The sequence below is a fragment of the Ranitomeya variabilis genome, chromosome 8 (assembly GCF_051348905.1).
Source record: "Ranitomeya variabilis isolate aRanVar5 chromosome 8, aRanVar5.hap1, whole genome shotgun sequence".
In the NCBI taxonomy this organism is placed as follows: domain Eukaryota; kingdom Metazoa; phylum Chordata; class Amphibia; order Anura; family Dendrobatidae; genus Ranitomeya; species Ranitomeya variabilis.
Window position 1 is genome coordinate 190,778,160 of NC_135239.1, and position 27,556 is coordinate 190,805,715.

The 27,556-nt window shown below is 43.8% G+C and overlaps 1 protein-coding gene across 4 annotated transcripts in view; it reads right to left on the minus strand.

Annotated features, from left to right (window-relative positions):
- The window catches only part of CFAP20DC (CFAP20 domain containing), a 398,952-nt gene that overhangs the window by 203,170 nt on the left and 168,226 nt on the right, over nucleotides 1-27,556 (minus strand). For all 4 annotated transcript variants that reach the window (XM_077278690.1, XM_077278691.1, XM_077278693.1 and 1 more), the window contains exon 8: nucleotides 21,473-21,634. In XM_077278690.1, the coding sequence (XP_077134805.1) occupies nucleotides 21,473-21,634 (162 nt within the window). The remainder of the gene's footprint in view (nucleotides 1-21,472; nucleotides 21,635-27,556) is intronic.

Sequence of the window (27,556 nt, forward strand, 5' to 3'; positions counted from 1 at the left end):
GAGGTCCGCTTACTAGATAGCAGAAGACAGATAGTATACTTTCATGGTCAGCAGAAAAACACTAACAAAACACCATCCAGAGATTACCTTAAACTCTGGCATTAACTCATAACGCCAGAGTAGCAATCCCTGATCAACGAGAGCTTTCCAGACACAGTAACAAAACTTCAGCTGTAAACTGGAACAAATAGGCAAAACAAAACATGGACAAAAGTCCAACTTATCTAGTAGTAGTCTAGAAGCAGGAACAAGCACTGAGAGGCATCAGATAACATTGTTGACCGGCAAGAAACCACCAGAGAAATGAGCTTAAATAGCGACACCCACTACTGATGGAACCAGGTGAAACAGGAAAGAGGATGACAAGTCCAATTCCACAAGCGGCCACCGGGGGAGCCCAGAATCCAAATTCACAACAGTACCCCCCCCTCAAGGAGGGGGCACCGAACCCTCACCAGATCCACCAGGGCGACCAGGATGAGCCCTATGGAAGGCACGAACAAGATCAGAAGCATGAACATCAGATGCATTGACCCAAGAATTATCCTCCTGGCCGTAACCCTTCCAGTTGACCAGATACTGGAGTCTCCGTCTGGAAACACGAGAGTCCAAAATTTTCTCCACAACGTACTCCAACTCACCCTCAACCAACACCGGAGCAGGAGGCTCAACTGAAGGTACCACAGGTACCTCATACCTGCGCAATAACGACCGATGAAAAACGTTATGAATGGAAAAGGACGCAGGGAGGTCCAAACGGAAAGAAACAGGATTAAGAATCTCCAATATTCTATAAGGGCCGATGAACCGAGGTTTAAACTTAGGAGAAGAGACCCTCATAGGGACAAAACGAGAAGACAACCACACCAAATCTCCAACACAAAGCCGAGAACCAACACGACGATGACGGTTGGCAAAACGCTGAGTCTTCTCCTGGGACAACTTCAAATTGTCCATAACCTGCCCCCAGATGTGATGCAATCTCTCCACCACCGCATCCACTCCAGGACAATCCGAGGATTCCACCTGACCGGAGGAAAATCGAGGGTGAAACCCCGAATTACAGAAAAACGGGGACACCAAGGTGGAAGAGCTGGCCCGATTATTGAGGGCGAACTCTGCCAATGGCAAAAAAGCAACCCAATCATCCTGGTCAGCAGAGACAAAACACCTCAGATATGTCTCCAGGGTCTGATTAGTCCGCTCGGTCTGGCCATTAGTCTGAGGGTGAAAAGCAGATGAAAAAGACAAATCTATGCCCATCCTAGCACAGAATGCCCGCCAAAATCTAGACACAAATTGGGTACCTCTGTCAGAAACAATATTCTCAGGAATACCGTGCAATCGGACAACATTCTGAAAAAACAGAGGAACCAACTCAGAAGAAGAAGGCAACTTGGGCAGAGGAACCAAATGGACCATTTTAGAGAAACGGTCACAGACCACCCAGATGACAGACATCTTCTGGGAAACAGGCAGATCTGAAATAAAATCCATCGAGATGTGTGTCCAAGGCCTCTTAGGAATAGGCAAGGGCAACAGCAGTCCGCTAGCCCGAGAACTACAAGACTTGGCCCGAGCACAAACGTCACATGACTGCACAAAGACTCGCACATCTCGTGACAGGGAAGGCCACCAGAAGGATCTTGCCACCAAATCCCTGGTACCAAAAATTCCGGGATGACCTGCCAATGCAGAAGAATGTACCTCAGAGATGACTCTGCTGGTCCAATCATCCGGAACAAACAGTCTATCAGGCGGACAACGATCCGGTCTATCCGCCTGAAACTCTTGCAAGGACCGCCGCAGATCAGGAGAAACGGCCGACAAAATTACTCCCTCCCTAAGGATACCTGTGGGTTCAGAATTACCAGGAGAGTCCGGGTCAAAACTCCTAGAAAGGGCATCTGCCTTAACATTCTTAGAACCCGGTAGGTATGACACCACAAAATTAAAGCGAGAAAAAAATAAAGACCAGCGCGCCTGTCTAGGATTCAGGCGTCTGGCAGTCTCAAGATAAATCAAATTTTTGTGGTCAGTCAATACCACCACCTGATGCCTAGCCCCCTCGAGCCAATGGCGCCACTCCTCAAACGCCCACTTCATGGCCAAAAGCTCCCGATTCCCAACATCATAATTCCGCTCTGCGGGCGAAAATTTGCGAGAAAAGAAGGCACAAGGCCTAATGACGGAGCAGTCGGAACCTTTCTGCGACAACACTGCCCCAGCTCCGATCTCCGAAGCGTCAACCTCAACCTGAAAAGGCAGATTCACATCAGGCTGACGCAACACAGGGGCAGAGGCAAAACGGCGCTTAAGCTCCTGAAAGGCCTCTACAGCATGAGGGGACCAATTAGCAACATCAGCGCCTTGTCTGGTCAAATCAGTCAGTGGTTTAACGACATCCGAAAAACCAGCAATAAATCGGCGGTAAAAGTTGGCAAAGCCCAAAAATCTCTGAAGACCCTTAAGAGAGGAGGGCTGAGTCCAGTCACAAATAGCTTGCACCTTGACGGGATCCATCTCAATGGAAGAGGGAGAAAAAATATACCCCAAAAAGGAAATTCTCTGGACCCCAAAAACGCACTTAGACCCCTTCACACATAAAGAATTAGACCGCAGAACCTGAAAAACTCTCCTGACCTGCTGGACATGAGAGTCCCAGTCATCAGAAAAAATCAGAATATCATCCAGATATATTATCATAAATTTATCCAGAAAATCGCGGAAAATATCATGCATAAAAGACTGGAAAACTGAAGGGGCATTAGAAAGACCAAAAGGCATGACCAAATACTCAAAGTGGCCCTCGGGCGTATTAAATGCGGTCTTCCACTCATCCCCCTGCCTGATCCGCACCAAATTATACGCCCCACGAAGATCAATTTTAGAGAACCACTTAGCACCCTCTATACGAGCAAACAAATCAGTAAGCAATGGCAATGGGTATTGATACTTAACAGTGATCTTATTCAGAAGCCGATAATCAATACATGGTCTCAAAGAGCCGTCTTTTTTTGAGACAAAGAAAAACCCAGCTCCCAAGGGAGAAGAAGATGGACGAATATGTCCCTTTTCCAAAGACTCCTTTATATATTCCCGCATAGCAGCATGTTCCGGCACAGACAGATTAAACAAACGACCCTTTGGATATTTACAACCCGGTATCAAATCTATGGCACAATCGCACTCACGGTGCGGAGGTAACGACCCAAGCTTGGGTTCGTCAAAGACGTCTTGATAATCAGAGAGGAACTCAGGGACTTCAGAGGGAATGGACGACGAAATAGAAACCAAAGGTAAGTCCCCATGAATACCCTTACATCCCCAGCTCAACACAGACATTGCTCTCCAGTCCAAGACTGGGTTGTGAGACTGCAACCATGGCAATCCCAGTACCAAATCGTCATGTAAATTATACAGCACCAGGAAACGAATAATCTCCTGGTGATCCGGATTGATACGCATGGTTACTTGTGTCCAGTATTGTGGTTTATTATTAGCCAATGGGGTGGAGTCAATCCCCTTCAGAGGAATAAGAGTCTCCAAAGGCTCTAAATCAAAACCACAACGATTGGCAAAGGACCAATCCATAAGACTCAGAGCGGCGCCAGAGTCAACATAGGCGTCCGTGGCAATGGATGACAAAGAGCAAATCAGGGTTACAGACAAAATAAACTTAGACTGAATGGTGCCAATGGAAACAGACTTATCAAGCTTCTTTGTACGCCTAGAGCATGCTGATATAACATGAGTAGAATCCCCACAATAGAAACACAATCCATTCTTCCGTCTAAAATTCTGTCGCTCGCTCCTGGACAGAATTCTATCACACTGCATACTTTCTGGCGTCTTTTCCATAGACACCGCCAGATGGTGCACCGGTTTGCGCTCCCGCAGACGCCTATCAATCTGAATAGCCATTGTCATGGACTCATTCAGACCTGCAGGCACAGGGAACCCCACCATAACATCCTTAACGGCATCAGAGAGACCTTCTCTGAAAGTTGCCGCCAAGGCGCACTCATTCCACTGAGTAAGCACAGACCATTTACGGAATTTTTGGCAGAAAACTTCAGCTTCGTCTTGCCCCTGAGATAGTGCCATCAAAGTTTTTTCTGCCTGAAGTTCCAAATGAGGTTCCTCATAAAGCAAGCCCAAGGCCAGAAAAAACGCATCCACATCGCGTAACGCAGGATCCCCTGCTGGCAATGAGAAGGCCCAATCTTGAGGGTCACCCCTGAGCAAGGAAATCACAATCCTAACCTGCTGAGCAGGGTCTCCAGCTGAACGAGACTTCAGGGACAAATAAAGCTTACAATTATTTCGGAAATTCTGGAAGCTAGCTCTATTCCCTGTGAAGAACTCCGGCAAAGGAATTCTCGGCTCAGATACCGGAGCATGTACCACAAAATCTTGTAAATTTTGTACTTTCGTGATGAGATTATTCAAACCCGCAGTTACACTCTGGAGATCCATTATTGTCAGGTGCACACAGAGCAATACAGAGATTAGGAGGAGAGAGAGACAAAAGACTGCAGCAAGGCAGACTGGGGGAAAAAAAAAAAAAAAATTCCAGCAGACTTCTTATAACTCTCCTTTCTCAACCTGGGTCTTTAACACTTTATAGGCCGGTCAAACTGTCATGATCTCTGCAGGCAGAGATCATAGCAAGCCTATAGAGGGACAAGCTCTCGGAAGATGGAACTATACTGACCATGAACTAAGCCTGCCGCGCAACTAGAAATAGCCAGGTAGCATTTCCTATTTATCGCTAGATGCCCAGCTCTGGCCTAAGACCTAAATAGCTAGCAGAGGGAAATATAAGACCTGGCTCACCTCTAGAGAAATATTCCAAAGAAGACAGTAGCCCCCCACATATAATGACGGTGAGTTCAGATGAAACAACAAACGCAGCAGGAAAATAGTCTTAGCAAATTTGAGGTCCGCTTACTAGATAGCAGAAGACAGATAGTATACTTTCATGGTCAGCAGAAAAACACTAACAAAACACCATCCAGAGATTACCTTAAACTCTGGCATTAACTCATAACGCCAGAGTAGCAATCCCTGATCAACGAGAGCTTTCCAGACACAGTAACAAAACTTCAGCTGTGAACTGGAACAAATAGGCAAAACAAAACATGGACAAAAGTCCAACTTATCTAGTAGTAGTCTAGAAGCAGGAACAAGCACTGAGAGGCATCAGATAACATTGTTGACCGGCAAGAAACCACCAGAGAAATGAGCTTAAATAGCGACACCCACTACTGATGGAACCAGGTGAAACAGGAAAGAGGATGACAAGTCCAATTCCACAAGCGGCCACCGGGGGAGCCCAGAATCCAAATTCACAACAGCTCATATTCCCCCCTGTATGCATGGCTTTTATCCCCCCCTGTATGCATGGCTCATATTCCCCCCTGTATGCATGGCTCATATTCCTCCCCCCTGTATGCATGGCTCATATTCCCCCCTGTATGCATGGCTCATATTCCCTCCCTGTATGCATGGCTCATATTCCCTCCCTGTATGCATGGCTCATATTCCCCCCGTATGCATGGCTCATATTCCCCCCGTATGCATGGCTCATATTCCCCCTCCTGTATGCATGGCTCATATCCCCCCCCTCCTGTATGCATGGCTCATATTCCCCCCCTGTATGCATGGCTCATATTCCCCCTCCTGTATGCATGGCTCACATTCCCCCCCCTGTATGCATGGCTCATATTCCCCCCCCTGTATGTATGGCTCATATTCCCCCTCCTGTATGCATGGCTCATATTCCCCCCCTGTATGCATGGCTCATATTAACCCTCCTGTATGCATGGCTCATATCCCCCCCTGTATGCATGGCTCATATTCCCCCTCCTGTATGCATGGCTCACATTCCCCCCCCCGTATGCATGGCTCATATTCCCCCCCTGTATGCATGACTCATATTTCCCTCCTGTATGCATGGCTCATATTCCCCCCTGCATGCATGGCTCATAATCCCCCCGTATGCATGGCTCATATTCCCCCCCCCTGTATGCATGGCTCATATTCCCCCTCCTGTATGCATGGCTCATATCCCCCCTCCTGTATGCATGGCTCATATTCCCCCCCTGTATGAATGGCTCATATTCCCCCCTGTATGCATGGCTCATATTCCCCCCTGCATGCATGGCTCATAATCCCCCCGTATGCATGGCTCATATTCCCCCCCTGTATGCATGGCTCATATTCCCCCTCCTGTATGCATGGCTCATATCCCCCCTCCTGTATGCATGGCTCATATTCCCCCCCTGTATGAATGGCTCATATTCCCCTCCTGTATGCATGGCTCATATTCCCCCTCCTGTATGCATGGCTCACATTCCAGCCCCTGTATTCATGGCTCATATTCCCCCCTCCTGTATGCATGGCTCATATTCCCCCCTGAATGCATGGCTCATATTAACCCTCCTGTATGCATGGCCCATATCCCCCCTGTATGCATGGCTCATATTCCCCCTCCTGTATGCATGGCTCACATTCCCCCTCCTGTATGCATGGCTCATATCCCCCCCTGTATGCATGGCTCATAGTCCCCCTCCTGTATGCATGGCTCATATTCCCCCCCTACATGCATGGCTCATATTAACCCTCCTGTATGCATGGCTCATATTCCTCTCCTGTATGCATGGCTCATATACCCCCTCCTGTATGCATGGCTCAAATTCTCCCCCGTATGCATGGCTCACATTCCCCCCCTGTATGCATAGCTCATATTCCCCCTCCTGTATGCATGGCTCATATTCCCCCCTGCATGCATGGCTCATATTAACCCTCCTGTAGGCATGGCTCATATTCAACTCCTGTATGCATGGCTCATATTCCTCCCTGTATGCATGGCTCATATTCCTCCCCTGTATGCATGGCTCATATTCCCCCCTCCTGTATGCATGGCTCATATTCCCCCCCTCTTGTATGCATGGCTCATATTCCCCCCCTGTATGCATGGCTCATATTTCCCCTCCTGTATGCATGGCTCATATCCCCCCCCCCCGTATGCATGGCTCATATTCCCCCTCCTGTATGCATGGCTCATATTCCCCCCCTCCTGTATGCATGGCTCATATTCCCCCCCTGTATGCATGGCTCATATTCCCCCCCAGTATGCATGGCTCATATTCCCCCCTGTATGCATGGCTTTTATCCCCCCCTGTATGCATGGCTCATATTCCCCCCTGTATGCATGGCTCATATTCCCCCCTGTATGCATGGCTCATATTCCCCCTCCTGTGTGCATGGCTCATATCCCCCCCTCCTGTATGCATGGCTCATATTCCCCCCTCCTGTATGCATGGCTCATATTCCCCCCCCTGTATGCATGGCTCATATTCCCCCCCTGTATGCATGGCTCATATTCCCCCTCCTGTATGCATGGCCCATATTCCTCCCCCTGTATGCATGGCTCATATCCCCCCCTGTATGCATGGCTCATATTCCCCCCTGTATGCATGTCTCATATTCCCCCCCGTATGCATGGCTCATATCCCCCCCTGTATGCATGACTCATATTCCCCCCCTGTATGCATGGCTCATATTCCCCCCCATATGCATGGCTCATATTCCTCCCGTATGCATGGCTCATATTCCCCCCTGTATGCATGGCTCATATTCCCCCCCGTATGCATGGCTCATATCCCCCCGTATGCATGGCTCATATTCCCCCCCTGTATGCATGGCTCATATTCCCCCCCATATGCATGGCTCATATTCCTCCCGTATGCATGGCTCATGCCCCCCGTATGCATGGCTCATATCCCCCCCTGTATGCATGGCTCATATTCCCCCCCTGTATGCATGGCTCATATTCCCCCCCATATGCATGGCTCATATTCCTCCCGTATGCATGGCTCATGCCCCCCGTATGCATGGCTCATATCCCCCCCTGTATGCATGGCTCATATTCCCCCCCCTGTATGCATGGCTCATATTCCCCCCCTGTATGCATGGCTCATATTCCCCATCCTGTATGCATGGCTCATATTCCCCCCCTCCTGTATGCATGGCTCATATTCCCCCCCCCCTGTATGCATGGCTTATATTCCCCCATTGGTGGATGCTAGTCTCTTTTATCACAGGTCAGTAAAAAGACGTATTGGTGGTCACTAAGAGGTTAAGATATTTTCTTCCCACTCCTCAGCAGATCTGTGTACAAATCCCACCTCCTGCTATCTCTAAGGCTTTTTTCACACATCAGGTTTTCGCCGTCAGGCTCAATCCGGCTAATTAAAAAAAAAAAACGGATTTGGCGAATGTTGCCGCCGGATCCGTTTTTTTTTCCCATAGACTTATATTAGCACCGGATTGCGCCGGATGACCTTGTGTTTAGTCCGGTTTTCGCCGGAAGCGGCAAATCTGCCGTTTCCGGTTTTTGGAAAAAACGTACATAGTAACTTTTTTGTCTCCGGCGAAAAAGCCGGAAGTGCCGGATCTGGTGCTTCCGGCTGTTTGATAGAATGGAAGCCTATGGGAGCCGGAAGGTGCCAGATCCAGAAAATGATAGATTCCAGCCCCAGATTCCGTATTTTTAAACTGAGTGTCATGGATCCCACTCTAACTGTCACTAATTTGTCACGTGACCGCTCTCAGCATGTGAATTGGGGTTGTGCCTGCAAGGGTAAATCTATCTCCCCAGCATCCAACCTCTGTCCTATGCTGTAATGGGAGCATAAATCACACACCGACCAAGGCCACACACCCGCTCATACACACTGCCACCACTCACCGAATACACAGGCGATGAGTCCCGGAAATACTACTAATACTGTCAACCAATCATACGGATCATAAAGTTTAAGGCTATGGATTCTTTTAGAACATTCAAGGTTCAACTTGATAAAGTTTTATGCTTTACTACAAAAAGGTTCAGTGCTTACAGTAAAAAAAGGTATAAAAATAATAAAAAGACATACAGGTATGCAAAACAGTATAAAATAAACAGGAGAAAGCTTACAGAAGCATCTAACTTTGTAGTCTGCTTTCTGCTCCCTGAGGGGGGGTGAATATGGAGTTGGTGGAAAACATCAGCTTGGCTGCCCTCACATGTGAACACGATTCTATGTATACAGTCCTAATTGTTAGCTTTAGTCTAGAGGTCAGATTTCCAGACCAGACCCTCAGGTTAATATCATAATTGCTTGCTTTTGAATTGACTGCGGCCGCTCCCACAATGAATATATTATTTGCTCTGAGATTCCTTGTGTAAAAGTTCTCACAGATAGATGGTGTCAGGCTGTAATTGACATCTCTCTTCAAAGAGCTAGGAGGTGTCAAATGTTTCCCTTTTTCTTGGCTCCCAGCATGACCTCCTGGTGAGAGTGGAGACAGTAGTCTGCCTTCTCAAGATATGTATGCTGTGACCTCTGTGAGGCCTGCAGTTTCAGAACAGATGTTCAACTACTGCTAGTTACACATATAACCCTAGACATATGTCACTACACACATATAGATATATACATATTGCACCACACTGAGCATGCTCCAATTTTTTTTATCCAATTATCTGGATATGCTAGTCGGATCCGTCGAAAAAACGCATCCGTCGCATCAGTTTTTCACAATCTGCAACGGATCCGGTTTTTCCAACATTCGACGGATTGTGCCTGATGGCAAAAACCTGATGTGTGAAAGTAGCCTAACACGTAGACAAGGCAGAGGGAAAGCATAAGGAGCCACAGGAGCATGAGTTGTGCCACATTTGCAACATTTTTGCAAAGCTTTTGCAAAGCAGGCAGATAGCTCATGGAGTAAAGTGGTAGATTTTTCTTTTATTGAAGACTATTTGGAAGGTAGCTTTGCATTTATGAAGCAAATTAACAATAAAAAATAAGGTGCCGGTTTACATGGTCTTAAAATGGTAATTCTGAAAAAGTGATAGAAAAGTTTGGAAACAAATCACCAACTATTGCATCCACGTACAGTCCTTCCTTTATTAGGTTTTGTCAGATCACTTGAGCATAGATGAATAATGAAATGTCATCCAAATATACCAATTATTATTAACATAGCTGTAAGAAATGAATCTTTCACCTTACCCATTCAGCAAGCAACACATTAATAAATATAAGCTAGATTAAAAGAAGGCACTTTAGGTTAAGTGTTTAATTAACATTTAGAGAAGAGATGGTACTTGGGATTAAATTGTACCTCCTGTTTTGTAAAACTTTCAAGAAAACAGGAGAAGGTAAAAGCTGAGAATTTATCTATGTGTTTAATTAGGAAATTGTGCTCTGTACAGTTGCTTAAGCGTTGATCCAGATGCCTTACTTAATTGTAGTAACTTTACCCTCCACTAGGGGGCGCTGCATAGGGCACTACTGATCGAGATTACAACCTCAAAAGGTGGAAAAAGGCCTTCAGGATTTTAGTAACTCAACAGTGTAAAGGGAGCAGAGGATTGGTGCTCTGCAATAAACAGAAGCAGGGAATAATTGGTGGAGGTTTATTAATATAAAGTTTAATTATTAAGTTTTGCAACTTTGTAATAAACTTTGGACCAGATTTATCATTTGCATTTTTTTTATTTGTCTTGTGTTATTAGCTGCTTTTTTTGCAGGCCAATTCTTCAAAATGGCCCACTCGGTTCACATTTCAATTTTCAAATTTCAAAGTTCAAATTTTGTGCAAAATTAGAAATGGTCATTATGTTTTATGTTTAACCTATTATTAAGACTTTTTAGCATTGCAAAATATGCAAAAATAAAATTTGACTTACAAAGGGTCACTGTATAGACGAAAAAAAAAATATTTGTGCAAATTTTGCCAGTTGTTCAAAAATTGTTGCAACGCTTTTTAAAAGTATCAATTGACAAATCAGTTGAAACCATCTGGCAACGCTAAACCTTGTGCACAGTGACAAAATTTAAAAAAAAAACCACAGGCGAATAACTATAAAATAAACTTTAAAAAGTCACAAATTGAAGGAATCATTTGTGCAAAAGAAAATTAGTTGAAAGCGTCTTTCTCATGAAAACCTCAGTGGGTTTGTCCCGCCTGAAAAAGAATTGTGTTCATATACCCCAAAGTTCTTTGTCCTTCCTGTCCCTGGTGCCCAACATTAAGGAGAACAAAAATTGTTGTATGTTTGGACCAAACATATTTATAGACACATGAGCTATATAAAAATCATTTAAGGGGTCGTCCCAGACTACTAAAATCAATAGATCATTAGTATCACAGTCATGGACAACCCCTCTGAGGCTATGTGCACACGGTGCGGATTTGCCTGCGGATCCGCAGCGGTTTGGCCACTGCGGATTCGCAGCAGTTTTCCATCAGGTTTTCAGCACCATGTAAACCTATGGAAAACCAAATCCACAGTGCCCATGGTGCGGAAAATACCGTGCGGAAACGCTGCGTTGTTTATTCTGCAGCATGTCAATTCTTTGTGCGGATTCCGCAGCGTTTTACACCTGCACCTCAATAGGAATCCGCAGGTGTAAAACCGCAGGTGAAATCCGCACATAATCCACAGTGCGTTTTACCTGCGGATTTTTCAATAACAGTGCTGAAAAATCAGCACATGAATCCGCAACGTGGGCACATAGCCTCACTCTTGTTGTTCAGGATTTAGTCTTAGTGACCAGACATTGCTTCTCAGAAAAAAAGTTGCAAATTAGCTTTCCTCCAGAAGGGAGATAGCCCTTTCTGTAGCATCACCTTTTGGAGGAAGCCATCCTATACAGTCAGTGTCCAACCCTAATGAGCCTTGTAACATCTGTTCCTTTCTAACAACAATCTGGTTGACTTATTATTGCTAAAGTGGAGGACAAGTGAATTAAAGCCACCATACACCATACACATTAGAGTAAAGTGGGCCAAGCCGCCCATATCGGTGTGATCAGCTGACAGCCTAAGGTATATGGGGGGACTATGACTCTCCCCAACAGGTGATGTTTGAGGAGATAAGAATCTGACCTGCTAGATTTCAGGGGCCGATCCCTCTGTTCTCTCTGGAGATAATTCCGCTTTCAGAAGAGTGTCTGTCTTGACCCTGTTGTCAGGTGACCCGGGACTATGGGCTATTTGCCTGTTCCTATTGCTAGGGGGCGCCCTAGCTTACTTCCGAAAGTGAAGATGTCGGGGCCATGTATCTTGCCTTATCTCCTGAATCCGCCTTCCGTCTGTACCCTTCCCTCACCCAGGGAAGAGGGGAGTAGTAGTGCATCATAGTACATCAACCTGATGAACAAGGTAGCACGAACAGGGGAAACAGAAAATACCAGGCATTCAAATATTCACTCACATGTAACAGAGGTATGCACCGGTGAGGGGAAAATGGGGTAAAACCAAAGTAGGAGAAGAAAGGTGATTATCACATTCACAAAACCAAATAACAGTCACATATACAATGCCTACAAGTAGTATTCAACCCCCTGCAGATTTTGCAGGTTTAATAAGATGCAAATAAGTTAGAGCCTTCAAACTTCAAACAAGAGCAGGATTTATTAACAGATGCATAAATCTTACAAACCAAAAAGTTTTGTTGCTCAGTTAAATTTTTATAAATTTTAAACATAAAAGTGTGGGTCAATTATTATTCAACCCCTAGGTTTAATATTTTGTGGAATAACCTTTGTTTGCAATTACAGCTAATAATCGTCTTTTCTAAGACCTGATCAGGCCGGCACAGGTCTCTGGAGTTATCTTGGCCCACTCCTCCATGCAGATCTTCTCCAAGTTATCTAGGTTCTTTGGGTGTCTCATGTGGACTTTAATCTTGAGCTCCTTCCACAAGTTTTCAATTGGGTTAAGGTCAGGAGACTGACTAGGCCACTGCAACACCTTGATTTTTTGCCTCTTGAACCAGGCCTTGGTTTTCTTGGCTGTGTGCTTTGGGTCGTTGTCTTGTTGGAAGATGAAATGACGACCCATCTTAAGATCCTTGATGGAGGAGCGGAGGTTCTTGGCCAAAATCTCCAGGTAGGCCGTGCTATCCATCTTCCCATGGATGCGGACCAGATGGCCAGGCCCCTTGGCTGAGAAACAGCCCCACAGCATGATGCTGCCACCACCATGCTTGACTGTAGGGATGGTATTCTTGGGGTCGTATGCAGTGCCATCCAGTCTCCAAACGTCACGTGTGTGGTTGGCACCAAAGATCTCGATCTTGGTCTCATCAGACCAGAGAACCTTGAACCAGTCAGTCTCAGAGTCCTCCAAGTGATCATGAGCAAACTGTAGACAAGCCTTGACATGACGCTTTGAAAGTAAAGGTACCTTACGGGCTCGTCTGGAACGGAGACCATTGCGGTGGAGTACGTTACTTATGGTATTGACTGAAACCAATGTCCCCACTGCCATGAGATCTTCCCGGAGCTCCTTCCTTGTTGTCCTTGGGTTAGCCTTGACTCTTCGGACAAGCCTGGCCTCGGCACGGGAGGAAACTTTCAAAGGCTGTCCAGGCCGTGGAAGGCTAACAGTAGTTCCATAAGCCTTCCACTTCCGGATGATGCTTCCAACAGTGGAGACAGGTAGGCCCAACTCCTTGGAAAGGGTTTTGTACCCCTTGCCAGCCTTGTGACCCTCCACGATCTTGTCTCTGATGGCCTTGGAATGCTCCTTTGTCTGTCCCATGTTGGCCATGTTTGAGTGCTGTTCACAAGTTTGGGGAGGGTCTTAAATAGTCAGAAAAGGCTGGAAAAAGAGATAATTAATCCAAACATGTGAAGCTCATTGTTCTTTGTGCCTGAACTACTTCTTAATACTTTAGGGGAACCAAACAGAATTCTGGTGGGTTGAGGGGTTGAATAATAAATGACCCTCTGAAAAAACTTTTCACAATTTAAAAAAAAAATAAACAAAGAAATAACATTCTTTTTTGCTGCAGTGCATTTCACACTTCCAGGCTGATCTACAGTCCAAATGTCACAATGCCAAGTTAATTCCAAATGTGTAAACCTGCTAAATCTGCAGGGGGTTGAATACTACTTGTAGGCACTGTAAATCCACCAAGTGCCTTCTCCTATAATCACCCACTACTATCCTCCCAGACATGCAGCATAAGCTAGCTCTGACAATCTGTGTCAGTCAGGACCCAGATTATATGAGATGGGAGTGGCTAACAGTGCTCAACTGAGAGCTCAGACTCCCAAAGCTCTCAACAGTGCAGATTAACCCCTGTTCTTCCAAAATAAATTTACACCGTTAGAAAAGAAGGTGAAGTGCTTCTATTCAGCACAGTAGTAGAAACAATCAGACGCTGTGGTCTTCTGGCTAACCTCATGACAGTGTCTTAGAGAACAGAAGCGCTGTCCTCCAAGCCAGGCATTCTTGTGATTGGGCAATTCGGGGGAGATAGCCATTGTTTGTCCAACAACTATGGGGGTCTTTACCTCCAATAAGAGGCTCTTGAGATCCCTGTGGACGCTGTCACGGAAAATCATCATGTTCACAATATGCCAGCTCGTTGATGTCTTTGCCTCTTAGTAAATTGACAGCTGCATTAAATCTGTAGTCTAGTGAAAAAGAAAACTTCTTCTGTCGCCATAAGTAGACAACACTTACCATTTAATACATAACATGCCAGAAAAAAAAAGCACAAAAAAGCCGCCCTTCTGCCTCTAGATTAATTTCTCTCTAAACTCAGGAAAGTTGAAGTGTTTGAAGTGAATTCCAAAACTTCTTTAATTAAAATGATGATCGTGAATCTCTAACGTTACTAGGGAGGAAATAAATACATTTCTTGCAGCTTGTAATTTTAAAGTAAATGACTGGGTTTTGATGCAAACTCAGTGGAGCAATACATGCTGTCATTAGTGACTTGAACTCTTCTATTAAATAACAAGACCTGACTCTGTTCAATTAGTGGAAGGAATATGAAATGCGGCAAATCTTACCTGATCAAGAAGCGCCGGCAACGACGTGGGGATTGGAAATCAGCGCAATGGTAACATTAATATGCACATTACCTAAATGATTTACTGCAAATTGGAAGCTCTAGTGTGGGCTGAGCCTGAAGAACTTGAGCTCGGAAGTTTTCATAGCGTTGTTTTAGGGTTTTTAGGTTCTATCACATGTTTAAAAAATATATAAAAAAAATATACATCCATAATGGGATTCCGCGGCTGACTGCAGGTTGTATAACGGTATCATTTTTCTTACACAATGTTATTATTATACAAACAGAGCTGATTTATGGTCACTGTATGGTATAGTTTGACCATTATATGGTGGTATTTCCTCGAACATCGTGTGGCATTACTATTTAAACATTATAATATGTATTACTTTTGCAGTATATGATGATAGTGACACTGTATTGTAATCTAGATGTTTTCATGGAAATATTTGGCCAATATATAGTAAGCGTTACTCACCTATACCAGCTCCACACCAGGCTTTTCATCTTCATCACCAGCCAACTTCATCTTTGGTGGCCAACTCTCTCTGTTTCTGGGGTTGTCGGGTTATCATGGTCACCCGGTGAGCATTTTTAGTGTTACGCTCTCATGTCTTACAATCAGTGGGCAGCACGCTGACTGAGTATTCAGGTACTTGGAATGGTTGTCGTTACTAGCATACTATTGGATTCTGCTACACTACTGGAGCAATCTGATCTTCTCGACTCTGCGATAACGTTGGTATCTGCTACATTAATTTAACCTTTTGACCTACTCAACTCTACTATTCTGCTGGACTCTACTGCTCCATTACTGTAAGTCACTTGTCCTACTCAACTTTGCTGTACTGTAGCTGGACTCTGCTGCATCAGTGAGTCACTTGAAACACTCTACTTTGCTACATTGCTGGGCTCTGCTACATTGCAGTGTCACTTGAAATGCTCAACTTTTCTACATAATTGAGCTGTGCTACTTCACTACTGTGAGTCTTCTGATCTACTCAGCTACGCTACTTTGCTGAGCTCTGCTACATCTTCAAGTCTTATCTGCTGTGCAATTACTCAAACTCTTCTTCGACTACCCTGGGATCTGCCTCTTACCCTACTAGTCCAGTTGCTAACCAGCCATTGCTCCAGCCTATCCATTATGCTCCGCTACCAGTATCTGTCTTTGCTGCTCAACAATTGCTCATACCGGGAGCTTTAAAAATCCACCTCGTTACCATATAGCACTGACCGTACATAATACTGCATTGATCAGTGTCTTGATGGTTAGCATTGCGGTCCTGGGTTCAAATTTGACCAAGAACATCATCTGCATGCACTTTGTACATCTAAAAAGCAGTGAAAACAGAGTGTGAGCCCCATTGGGGTCAGGGACTGTACAGTGCAGAAAATATGTTTGCTCTTTACAAGGAAAGGGTAATAACATACAGTAATACCCTGATCGTTATATTAACATCTGTGAGATTTTCTAACAAAATGTTGCCACCATTTGTAAAAAAAAACAAACAAACACAAATAAGTAAATCTTACAAAACAAGGCTCTAAAGATGATGGCTTCCATAAAAATGGTTAAAGAGGTTACCCACTAATATTACATTGATGGTCTATCATTAGTATAGGTTATAAATGTCTGACGTGGGTGTGACACCCAGCATCCCAGCCGATCAGCTCTTCCAGGCGCTACACAACAGATTTTTCAACTCTATGGTGGCCGCGGCAGGGTACTGCCCATTTCCCACCTATTCAAATCAATAGGGTGTGGATTTGCAGTACCTAGTCTATGCAACTATTCCACCAACAGAGCTGTGCTGTGCAGCTCCATACCTGAGCAGTTCCGTCTGTCACAGACACCGGGAAGAGCTGATCTGTGCTGGCGCCGGGGGTTACACACCCATCAATCAAACAATGATGACCTATCCCAAGGATAGACCATCAATATTAAAGTAGTGGACAATCTTTTTAAAGCCTCGTTCGCATATTTGTGTTTCCGGTACATGTGGAGTCAGTTTTCACCCTTATTGGACACAAGCACGCACGCACGCACGCACGCACACCCATTATAATCTATGGGGCTGTGCATATGTCCATATTTTCACACGTTGTCAGTGTGAACCACACAGATAAATGTCCACTTTTTACCGACAGCACGGATCACACAGACCCATAGGGTTTTGTGTAAAACATGTAAAGCACAAGGATGACATCAGTGTGACATCCATTTGATACGTGCCGAAATATAATGATTTAAGAAATAAAGATCTTTAAGTGATGTGCAAAGATAATAGATAGATAGTTAAACAGCTTGTGGTACTTTCTATTGAGCCAAATAAATAAATAATTAAATGAAAAAAAAAATAATGTGTTTTCCCCCTTACTTTTTGAACGCAGCAAAGGTAAAGCAGACAGCTGAGAGCTGATATTATCAGACTGGGAAGGTCCCTGGTTATTGGGTCCTTCCCAGCCTAAAAATACCAGCCCTCAGCTGCCCCAGATGTGGAGCATCACATGATGAGTCCGAAATACAGCTGGCATCAAGCCCTTGGGCTAGTCATGAGGAGGTGTCTATCAGATGCTCCACAGCCCTTGCCTACAGCGACTTTCGGGTCCCACTGCTCAGGGTGAGACCCAGCGATTCTGAAGAGTGGTGATGTCAGTAACATTACCGCTCTTCAGACATTCAGAAGACAATGGTAATTTTAGGCTGGGAAGGGCCCAATAGTCATGGACCTCCCCAGCCTGATAATATCAGCTCACAGCTGTCTGCTTTACCTTTGCTGGTATCAAAATATAGGGAGAACCCACATCGTTTTTTTCATTTAATTATTTATTTGGCTTAATAGAAAGCACTCCAAGCTATCTATCTATCTATCCATGTATCTATTATATTTGGACATCATTCTATAACACTTAAAAATCAGTAATTTCTTGAATGCATTATAATATTACGTATGTGTACGTAATATGTACTTGTCACATGGACAGCACATGGACTACACCAACATACACATGGATAGCACACGGATTAAAAAAACTTACACACGGATGTTGAAAAAAAGCAAACGGATGGTGAAAATGGAACGTCCCACAAGGAAGGGTTTTTATGCGCACATGTGAAGTGGGCCTAAAAAATATTGATCCAGGTAAAGGGAACTTCTCACATTGTATATTCAGTTTAATCGTTGGACAGCATGGTAGAGAAGAAGCCAAGCAGAATGATCGGTTTGTTGGAAAATATTCAGTATAACTTGTATTTTATTCATTGAAATCCCTGGCGTTTTATAGGCATAGGAGTCCAGTGGGCGGTCCTACTAGCACAGTTATACAGGAAAAACCGTCAGTCACTAGATAGGGCCGCCCACTGGACTCATGCATCATGCATACAAACAAAAGGGGTTTTAGTGTATAAAATGCAAGTTTTATTGAAACTTTTCCGAAAAAGATGTCTATCAATCTGATTGGCGCCTCCAGGTCTGTAACATCCTGCCTACAAATCAGATATTATTTTTAACATGACAGGTTCCCATAATAATAATGTTGGACTTACTTTCTTTGAGGATGACCCCACCCAGCGCCACTTATCCCAGAATTCAATCTGCCGTATAAAATGAGAAACAGTGCGGATTTGAAATCCACTGTAGGTTAATTTTACGCTGAAGATTTAGCAGAGGATTTCATTCCTTACAATGCAAAAGCTAAAATGTGCAGCAAGCTGGCCCTTCTTCACTACATAGCAAATTGTGCAATGCACTTATATGAGCATTCCTGTAAAAACGACACCGTAAACTTATATTGTAAGCAAGTTATGCAGTGATACAAAAATCAGGCTATTCGCGAATCTAGGAAAACTGTCTGACAACTCTACTGGGACATAAAACAGTGGTGCTAGCCATTAGTTGTCAACCATGTTTTCTAGAAAAGAAATAGAACTAATACAAAATAAAGATATAAACAAATAAAACAAAAAAAAAGAGAGAAAAGAAAAAGCTAGAGAGAATTTCCATCAAGTAGATAAAAAATGAACCTGAATATTGGCTTTAATTAAGATAATTAAGAAACATAACGAAACCTCAGAGACGTTCACGAGAGCGAATAAAATTAAAAATTCTTCAATTTCTGAGACAGCTTCTAAGCCCCACTGTTTGAGCTGACATATAAGTCACGACAAGGAGGGAGGGAAGAGACCGGCGAGGTAATAATTGTGCCAACCATATATTCTACAAGTAATAAATAAAAAGATTGCCTTGTGCTCCTTCGCGTGTGCTACAATGGAGAAGTCTAGGTGACAGGTGCGCCGGAAGCGGAGAGCGTTCTCGCCGGGTGACTCTTAGCAGCTTGTATTTCTATCATGTCATGTGATAGTTCTGTAGTCCGAGCACATATATTCAATCACGGTGACAACAGCCGGCGCAGCGAGTCTATCCTGACAGTAAATATACTTCATCTCCGGTACCCACACCCTGTCTGCAAAATCTCTCCTTTATCACAACGCAGACTGCCAGCAAAAGTCGTTTTTCTGATATATGGCGGTTGCCAACTCAGTGTCTTGCCGCTAGAAACCCTGAGAGTTAAAAGTAGATTTTGGTTTAAGCTGCGTTTTCTATTAACCTTACAACATGTGCAATCCATGACCAAAAATGATCAGTCCGAACACTTCTGGTCCCCGAAAAGGCTACCTGATTACTGAACGGCCTAATGTTCAAGGATGAAGGACATCCATATTATCAGTGTTTCTTCTAATGTGTGGAATGATGGTTGACGAACATTAGTGATGAGTGAACGTGCTCGGATAGCGTCTTATCCAAGGATGCTCGGGTGTTATCTGAGCATCTGGTGGTGCTCGTAAATTATGTTCAAGTCCCTGCTGCAGATTTTAGAAAGCCTCAACACATGCGGGGATTATTGAATCTCCTTTTGTTGAGACTCTTGGTTTTCCTTACTAAAGAAGTGATGAGACCATTGACTTTTACCTGTGCACCATACGTGCCAACTTTTTGAGCTGGTCATCTGGAAGACTTCTTAGTGGTAGTAACCACAGCCTTTTGACACCATAACCCCTCCATGGCACTTACCAACCCCCTTTGAAAGTACACTTGGAAAACATGGCTCCTTATTATAATGGAGCAACCCGGAGTCAGGCACTGGAAACCGTTCGAAAGTGCTTGTTTCTGGAACATTTTCGAGGGAGTCATGTGGCACCTGGGATGTTTACCAACTCCTCCAGGAAGTTATTGCCTTTTTCTGTGAGCTTTCCAGATGTTATAGGAGAGAGGGCAAGGGGTATGATGCACTTCTTATATCTATGACCCAGATAGAAGGTATTCCCTCAGTTTCTGGGCTATTTACCCAGTGCCTTGACTCTGCAGTGCATGTAATCAACAAAGACATATGTGGAAAGGAATTAAGCAGGCCATACACATTACACTTATGTCAGCCCAACCCACTGATGTCGACGGGTTCGGCCTACGGTCTAATGTGTATGGTGGCACCGGCCAAATCATGGTTGGGAGTAATGTCCTATTTCAGATTGCCGATTGCATTGTTCATTGAGTGACTTTCTCATAGATAACACTGGAGTGCTCGACCAAATGAGCGCTCCTGCGTTTGGGAGAGTGGGCTGAGATAGCTGTGGGCCAAACAATCATTCGGCTGACAGCCAACTAATGTGTATGGCCAGCTTTAGCATACATGAGTTAAAGAGCTATTCCCAGAATCATGAGTCATCGCCTATACATTCAATGCCGGAAATAGTTGAGTGCACAATTTGGCTTTTACCGGAAGTCTCATGTATGAATAAAGTGGAGGTTGAGCTTGCGCACCTCCAGACAAGAACCTACAGAGCTCGGCTATCAAGATCCAAAGCTTTATACTCAGGATAACTGGGGGTCCCAAAAGTCAGCCCCCCCAACAATCAATAGATTATCCCCAATCCTATGGATAACCGTGAAATATGGCTTAAGGCAAGGGATCACAGCTATCAGCTCAGGTTCAATCATATTTCCTTCTCCCTTAGGAAATGTAAAAATTATGGAAGTAAATTGGCTGGCCCAATTGTATTATGTAGTATTTATAACATTGGGGTCTACTGTTTTTCTATGTAGCAGAACGGTCCTTGGGACCCCTAAGGCAACATGGCATGGGTGTGACTATCATCTCTACACCCCCTTATAGCAATGACGGTACGTATACCTGTCTCCATTTGCATTATGTTTTTAAACCCTAGTTCTGATTAGACCAACAGCACAAAAACCACAAAACCAGGAATTCCCACCTTGAGGGTTTATTTGCATAATCACGCCTCCTCTAAGACATTCCCATGAAAAAAAGATGGTTGGGAGATATGTAAAATAACCAAACTAGTGAAAAAGAGTGATACAAAAGACGTTAGGATCTCCATCAATAGAAAAGTGTCAATTAATCAGCTTCTATCAAACTTCATTCATAAATATACAGGAAAAATATAATTGTTTTAAAATGTATGAAAAATTTCACCTTTAGAAACATAAAAAAAACCTCAAGGACAAATATCAGTTTTAGAAATAAATGTTCATTCAAAAAGTTTCAATTTCGTCTTCAGTCTGGATGCATGTAACATACCTGTCTCTGTTGATAACACTAGTCTCCCATCTTCGCAAACCTCAGAGTTACGTAATTTTGTAAGGTCCAGGACCTGTGTGACCTGTTCCACATCAGTGGTAATTTGGCAGCTTCTAGGAACTGTATCAGTCGGCTCACAGTCTGATGAAGATTCATATATGTCTGGAAAACAAATCACCAAAGCTTCATCTGTAGAATTCAGTTTTCATATATTCAGATGTCACATTTCATATCTGTTATGAAAAGTCCAGACAGTACAAATAAAGACATGCAGAACACATCTCGGCAGGTGCTGAGCGGAGTCATCTTTAGGCAAATTAGGTTATAAGTTCCCAATCCAAAGGCAGGCAGGTGCCTTCACTGTCATCATGAAACCCTCCCACTGCTTCCCTAATCCGAATGAGTGAATCAACCCCAAGAATGAACCATTTGGGATTATTAAGTGACCACAGCCAGTGCACTTGTCCGGCTTTGGGACAACCCATGGAGTATTCGAGATCTAGTCAAGCCCCAAAGGAATATTGAGCAGGAACAAGGACATGGGGTGAACCTTGTCATAGGTTTGCACTGGTTATGACAGTTGTGCCCTGTAGTTTGTAGTTCGGGTATTTTGGAAAGGTACAAGTCATTAATATTACATGGACATTATTGGGACACCTACACATTACACCTACAGGTGCTTTTGTGACCTTCCATTCTAAAATTAATAGGCATTAATATAGAATTAGAATCGGGTCCCCTTAGCAGCTCTAACAGATTTCACTTTTCTGGGAATACTTTTTACAAGATTTTTGAGGTGTCTGAGGGAATTTTTGCCCCTTCATCCAGAAGAGCATTTGTAAGGTCAGACCTTGATATTGGTGGAGAAGCCGGGCTCGCAATCTCCAGTCTAGTTCATACCAAAGTTGTTGGATGGGGTAGAGGTCCGGGCTCAGTGTAGCCGGTCACGTTCTTCCACACCAAATTCCCCCAACTTTTCTTTATGAACTTCGTTTTGTGCACCGGGCACAGTCATGGGGAACAGAAAAGGACCTTCCCCAAACTGTTCACACAAAGCTGGAAGCTACAACTGTCCAAAATGTCTCGTGGAGAAACATTAAGACTTCATTTTAATGGAACTAAGGGGTTGAGTTCAACCTCTGGAAAAAAGCCCTAATTTGAGAGCTGGCACATTGCAGTCAGATGGGTACTCTATCCGATGCGAGGCATTCTACTTGGTGATGTAAGACTCCATGCAGCTGCTTGGCCATGAATCTTCCGGCGGGGCGCAGTGTTTGTGCTGATGTTCATGAAGCTTCCGGCGGGCACAGTGTTTGTGCTGATGTTCATGAAGCTTCTGGCGGGGTGCAGTATTTGTGCTGATGTTCATGAAGCTTCCGGCGGGGCGCAGTGTTTGTGTTGATGTTCATACTAAAAGAGGTTTGGACTCTGCAGTTATGGAGTCAGTAGAGCGTTAGTGACTTTTCTGCCCTCTTCTCCTCAGCACTCAGTCACCCTGCTCTGTATCTTTACAGGGTCTCCACTTTTTGGCTGAGTTGCTGTGGTTCTGTCACCAGAACATGCTCCTTCGATGTCTACTTCTGTCACCAGGCACCACCATATTCACTCTAGGGGCGGCGTCGGTGATATGACAGATGTCAGATTCAGAAGCTCTGGGTGGAGCAGGCTCTGTCCAACCACTAAGGTCAGGGTGGCTGAGAGTCTGGCATTATTGGGGTGTGTACAGTCCAGCTGGAGTTAATAGTTCCCTGCTTCAGCCAATTGGAAAGCACCACACCCTACTAAATCTTTCAGCTTACTGCTGGAAGCTGCCAGATATAGCTGGTTAAGGTGTGTAGGTTTTGCTCCTATTTAGTATTTGTATTTTCCTGTTTTCACCTGGGCTGGTTTATTATTATTATTATTATTATTATTATTATTATTATTATTATTTATTGTTATAGCGCCATTTATTCCATGGCGCTTTACAAGTGAGGAGGGGTATACATAATAAAAACAAGTACAATAATCTTGAACAATACAAGTCATAACTGGTACAGGAGGAGTGAGGACCCTGCCCGCGAGGGCTCACAATCTACAAGGGATGGGTGAGAATACAGTAGGTGAGGATAGAGCTGATCGTGCAGCGGTTGGTTGACATTACTCCTGCCTGACAATTTTGTATCTTCGCGGCCTTCTTGGTTTTGACTCTGCTACCTGACTATACTTCTTGTCAGCATGTTATAAACCAGATGCTATACACTGGGGGAGAGGGGCTGGATCTTATACACTGGGGGAGAAGGGCCAGATGTCATACACCAGGGGCGAGGGGATGGATGTCATACCCAAGGGGGTGAGGGGCTATGTTATACACCAGGTGAGATGTGCCAGATGCTATACACCGGGGGAGAGGGGCCGGATCTTATACACCATTAGAGAGGGGCCAGGTGTTATACCCTGGGACAGAGGGCCAGATGTTATACACCGGGGGTGATGGGCCAGATCTTATACACCATGGGAGAGGGGCCAGATGTTATACACTGGGAGAGAAGGGCCGGATGTTATACACCAGGGGAAAAGGCCCGGATCTTATGCACTAGGGCAGAGGGGCCGGATGTTATATGGGGGGAGCGAGGGGATGGATGTCATACACAGGGGGTGAGGTGCTGGATGTTATACACCAGAGGTGAGGGGCCAGATGTTATACGCCAGGGGAGAGGGGCCAGATCTTATGCACTAGGGCAGAGGGGCTGAATGTTACATGGGGGGGCAAGAGGCTGGATATTATACACCAGGGGAAAAGGCCCGGATCTTATGCACTAGGGCAGAGGGGCCGGATGTTATATGGGGGAGCGAGGGGATGGATGTCATACACAGGGGGTGAGGGGCTGGATGTTATACACCAGGGGTGAGGGGCCGGATGTTATATACTGGGGGAGAGGGGCAGGATCTTATGCACTAGGGCAGAGGGACCGGATGTTATACAGAGTGAGAGAGGGGCCGGATGTTATACACGAGGGGGGTGAGGGGTCAGATGATATACACCGGGGAAGAGGGGCACGTTGTTATAAACCGGGAGAGAGGGGCAGGATGTTATACACTGGCAGACGAGGGGCCGGATATTATACAATGGTGTCAATGAGACAGAATGACATGACAAACCTAAATTAATTGATTAGGAGAGGTGTTCCAGTACATTTGTTCATATACTGTGTATTGTAATTACATATCTATGAGAAATTAAATAAAACAGCAACACAACAACCTTCAAGAGCTATTCTGCCAATCACCGACATTCACATTGTGACAATACAGAGAATAGCATTAACTCTTTCAATAAAAGAATGGGAAAAAGCTATTATTGGCTCTTACAAATCAGAATTCAAGCCGAATTCACTTTATTTGCCCAGATTATAAATAGTCAGAGTAAAGCACATTACTGCCGATGTCCTAAGTCTTCAATTTCTTTAAAATTACCATGTGCAGTTTGTAATCATAAAAAGTACAGTATGTCATAGATTTCTGCTGTAATTGACAGACATGTGCAAGGAAAAGGTGATAAATAGGATGGCATTTTTCTATTATGTCTCTGGTATACACGTACTGAAATCTTTTTACTTATAAATCTGTCACAAATCTTTAATCTTTCCTGTAAGATTTTTTTTTCGTCAGATACAAATGGCATTTCATTATTCTCAGCAAAACTTTTTTTTTGTCTTCTCACATATTTGTCTATTGTAAACTTTTTCCATTTTTTTTTTTTAATTTTAGTTTTAACTTTCCTAAAACTGTATAATTTATTTAGTCTTCCGCTAAGCAGGATTTCGCTAAGCACTCGACACATTAACTCAAAATGAAATGTATAAAGTAATTAAGATATTTGCATAACCTCTTTATGGACGTCATAAATCAAACATTACCATTGTTCTGGAAACAAAAAAGTACACAATAAAAACAAACCGAGCTTTCATTTCAATTCCTTACGCTCAAAGCTTTTATGGAAAATAAAGAGGTTTGATAAGAGTATAATTATAATAAGTAAGAAAATATGGTTTTCCCTTACAAAAAAAGAAAATACCTTAGAAAAATATTCTAAAATGACAAAAAAATTTAGTATGGCTGAAATTTTGTCACTGGACACCCAGCTTCATGTTTTTAATGTCATATTGGATTTTTTAAAGGGAACTCCTCATTTCCAAAAACACTATTTACTTGCAGATATCTACAGGTTAGTGTTAAATTTCTGTGTAGTCAGCTTACTGGAGCAGCAGCTGCAGGGAGAAAATGGAGGTTTATTCTCCCTGTAGCCGCTGGTTTCCAGTCATTGGGGCAGTGCAGAGGGCAGATACAGTCACTGCTCACTAGTAAGAGCACTGGATTATCTCCGACCCTTGGATCAACATCAGACAAGTCTTCGGGATTTTGCTCGGACCCCTCGGTCATCAAAAATACATGGACATGTTACCAGCCTTATAGACTGTCATGGGTTCGACTCGTTGAAGCATCTCTATATGCGAAATAGCGGTCGCCTGACCAGCCGCACCTGCTCCTTCTCCCTGACCGCATTCTTTTAGAAGGACTTTAATGAATAAATATTTTTATACGGCAGTGCTGATTGCCTACTACTTGATTTTTGCATTTTTCTCTCCATGGTGGGAGCTTTTGAGCAGTGCACCGCCATTTTTTCCATTGGTTTATAAGGCGTTATGTTTTCTCCGTATATGCACAATGGATAGTGCCAAGTTTTTTTCTGTTTCTCCTGTTGGATTAAAGTGTACCTCCAACATTTTTATCACCATGTCAGTCAAAAAAACCAAATCATAGGCAGATTAGTTGCTTTAATGGATTGTCTGGGCTAAATAAAAACATTACCAGGGGCATAAATTACAGAAAATGGTGACGTCATCACCTCTGGGGCTGGGACAGACTGCTGGAGCAACCTTTGCTGGATCCACAGCCAGTCAATATGGCTCAGTTATATTGATTACATCTTTAATCCCTGTAAAGTCTTGGGTTTTATTGATACAGAGCTCCAGATCCCCTGAAAAACCAAAGAAGGGACTCTGCCAACACTTTTTACATTTAGAACTATTGGTATGACTGTATAAGTGATTGTCCCATGATTAAAATGACACCTATTTTGCAGAGATCCAATGTGCCAGTCCTGAGAAATCTAAAGTACAAGCAATAAGGAAATCAGGCTGAAAGTGCACTGGGGGGGGGGGGGGGGGGGTGTCAGTGTATTAGAAAGAAGCAGATTTAGTGTATTCACACCTTCACTGGCACTTCCAGTTTACTTTGCCTACAGCTTTTATGTTGGATTTTTCATGACTGGCACACAATATCTTTACAAAAAAAAAAATAATATTATTGGGTGACAAGCGTCTATAAAAACATCACTACACCTATGTGTAAAAAGGTACTGCCTGTAGCCACCACTAGAGGGAGCTTAGGAGCCAGCAACATAACCTCAGCTCTTAAGCTCCCTCTAGTGGTGGCTACAGGTAGTCAGAATTCTATCTTTCCAGTCTGCATCTATGCAGCAGATGCAGAGCTTTGTATCAGCAAAATAGAGATTTCACCACTGTAACAATATATCAGAAATTGATCATTTTATGCCTAAAGTGTTCAAGGATGGGCATTTATTTTAACACTGCACGGCTTAAAGCAATCAGGTTTCGCTAAAATGGTCATTTTATACGATTCATTGGCTTCACAGCTTATAATTAAAGGAAAATTTATTTAACTGTGCCCTTGAAGTCCAAAGATTATCAGGGACCAACCTCATTACAGTAATTTGTGATCTCAGGCGGCAAACGGGACCATAAGATGGAAACTGTATCAGAGGAAAAGTTAAAACAAAGTTTTAGTAATTCCAGTTCTGTTGTTCTAGTTAATTGTTTTGAGGGTTTTTCAGATAACAATATATAGCCCTTATATATTTAAATCTCGCCGCTTCAGACGCAGTGATAGCGATCTGGGTCCCTTAGAAGATCGGATTTTGTGGATTTAATGAAGCGTGACGGGAGCGGTAATTTTATTGGGAAGGTTAGCTTGTTTCTTATAATTAAATGAAAAAATGAATTATAAAAACTACTTGTATAT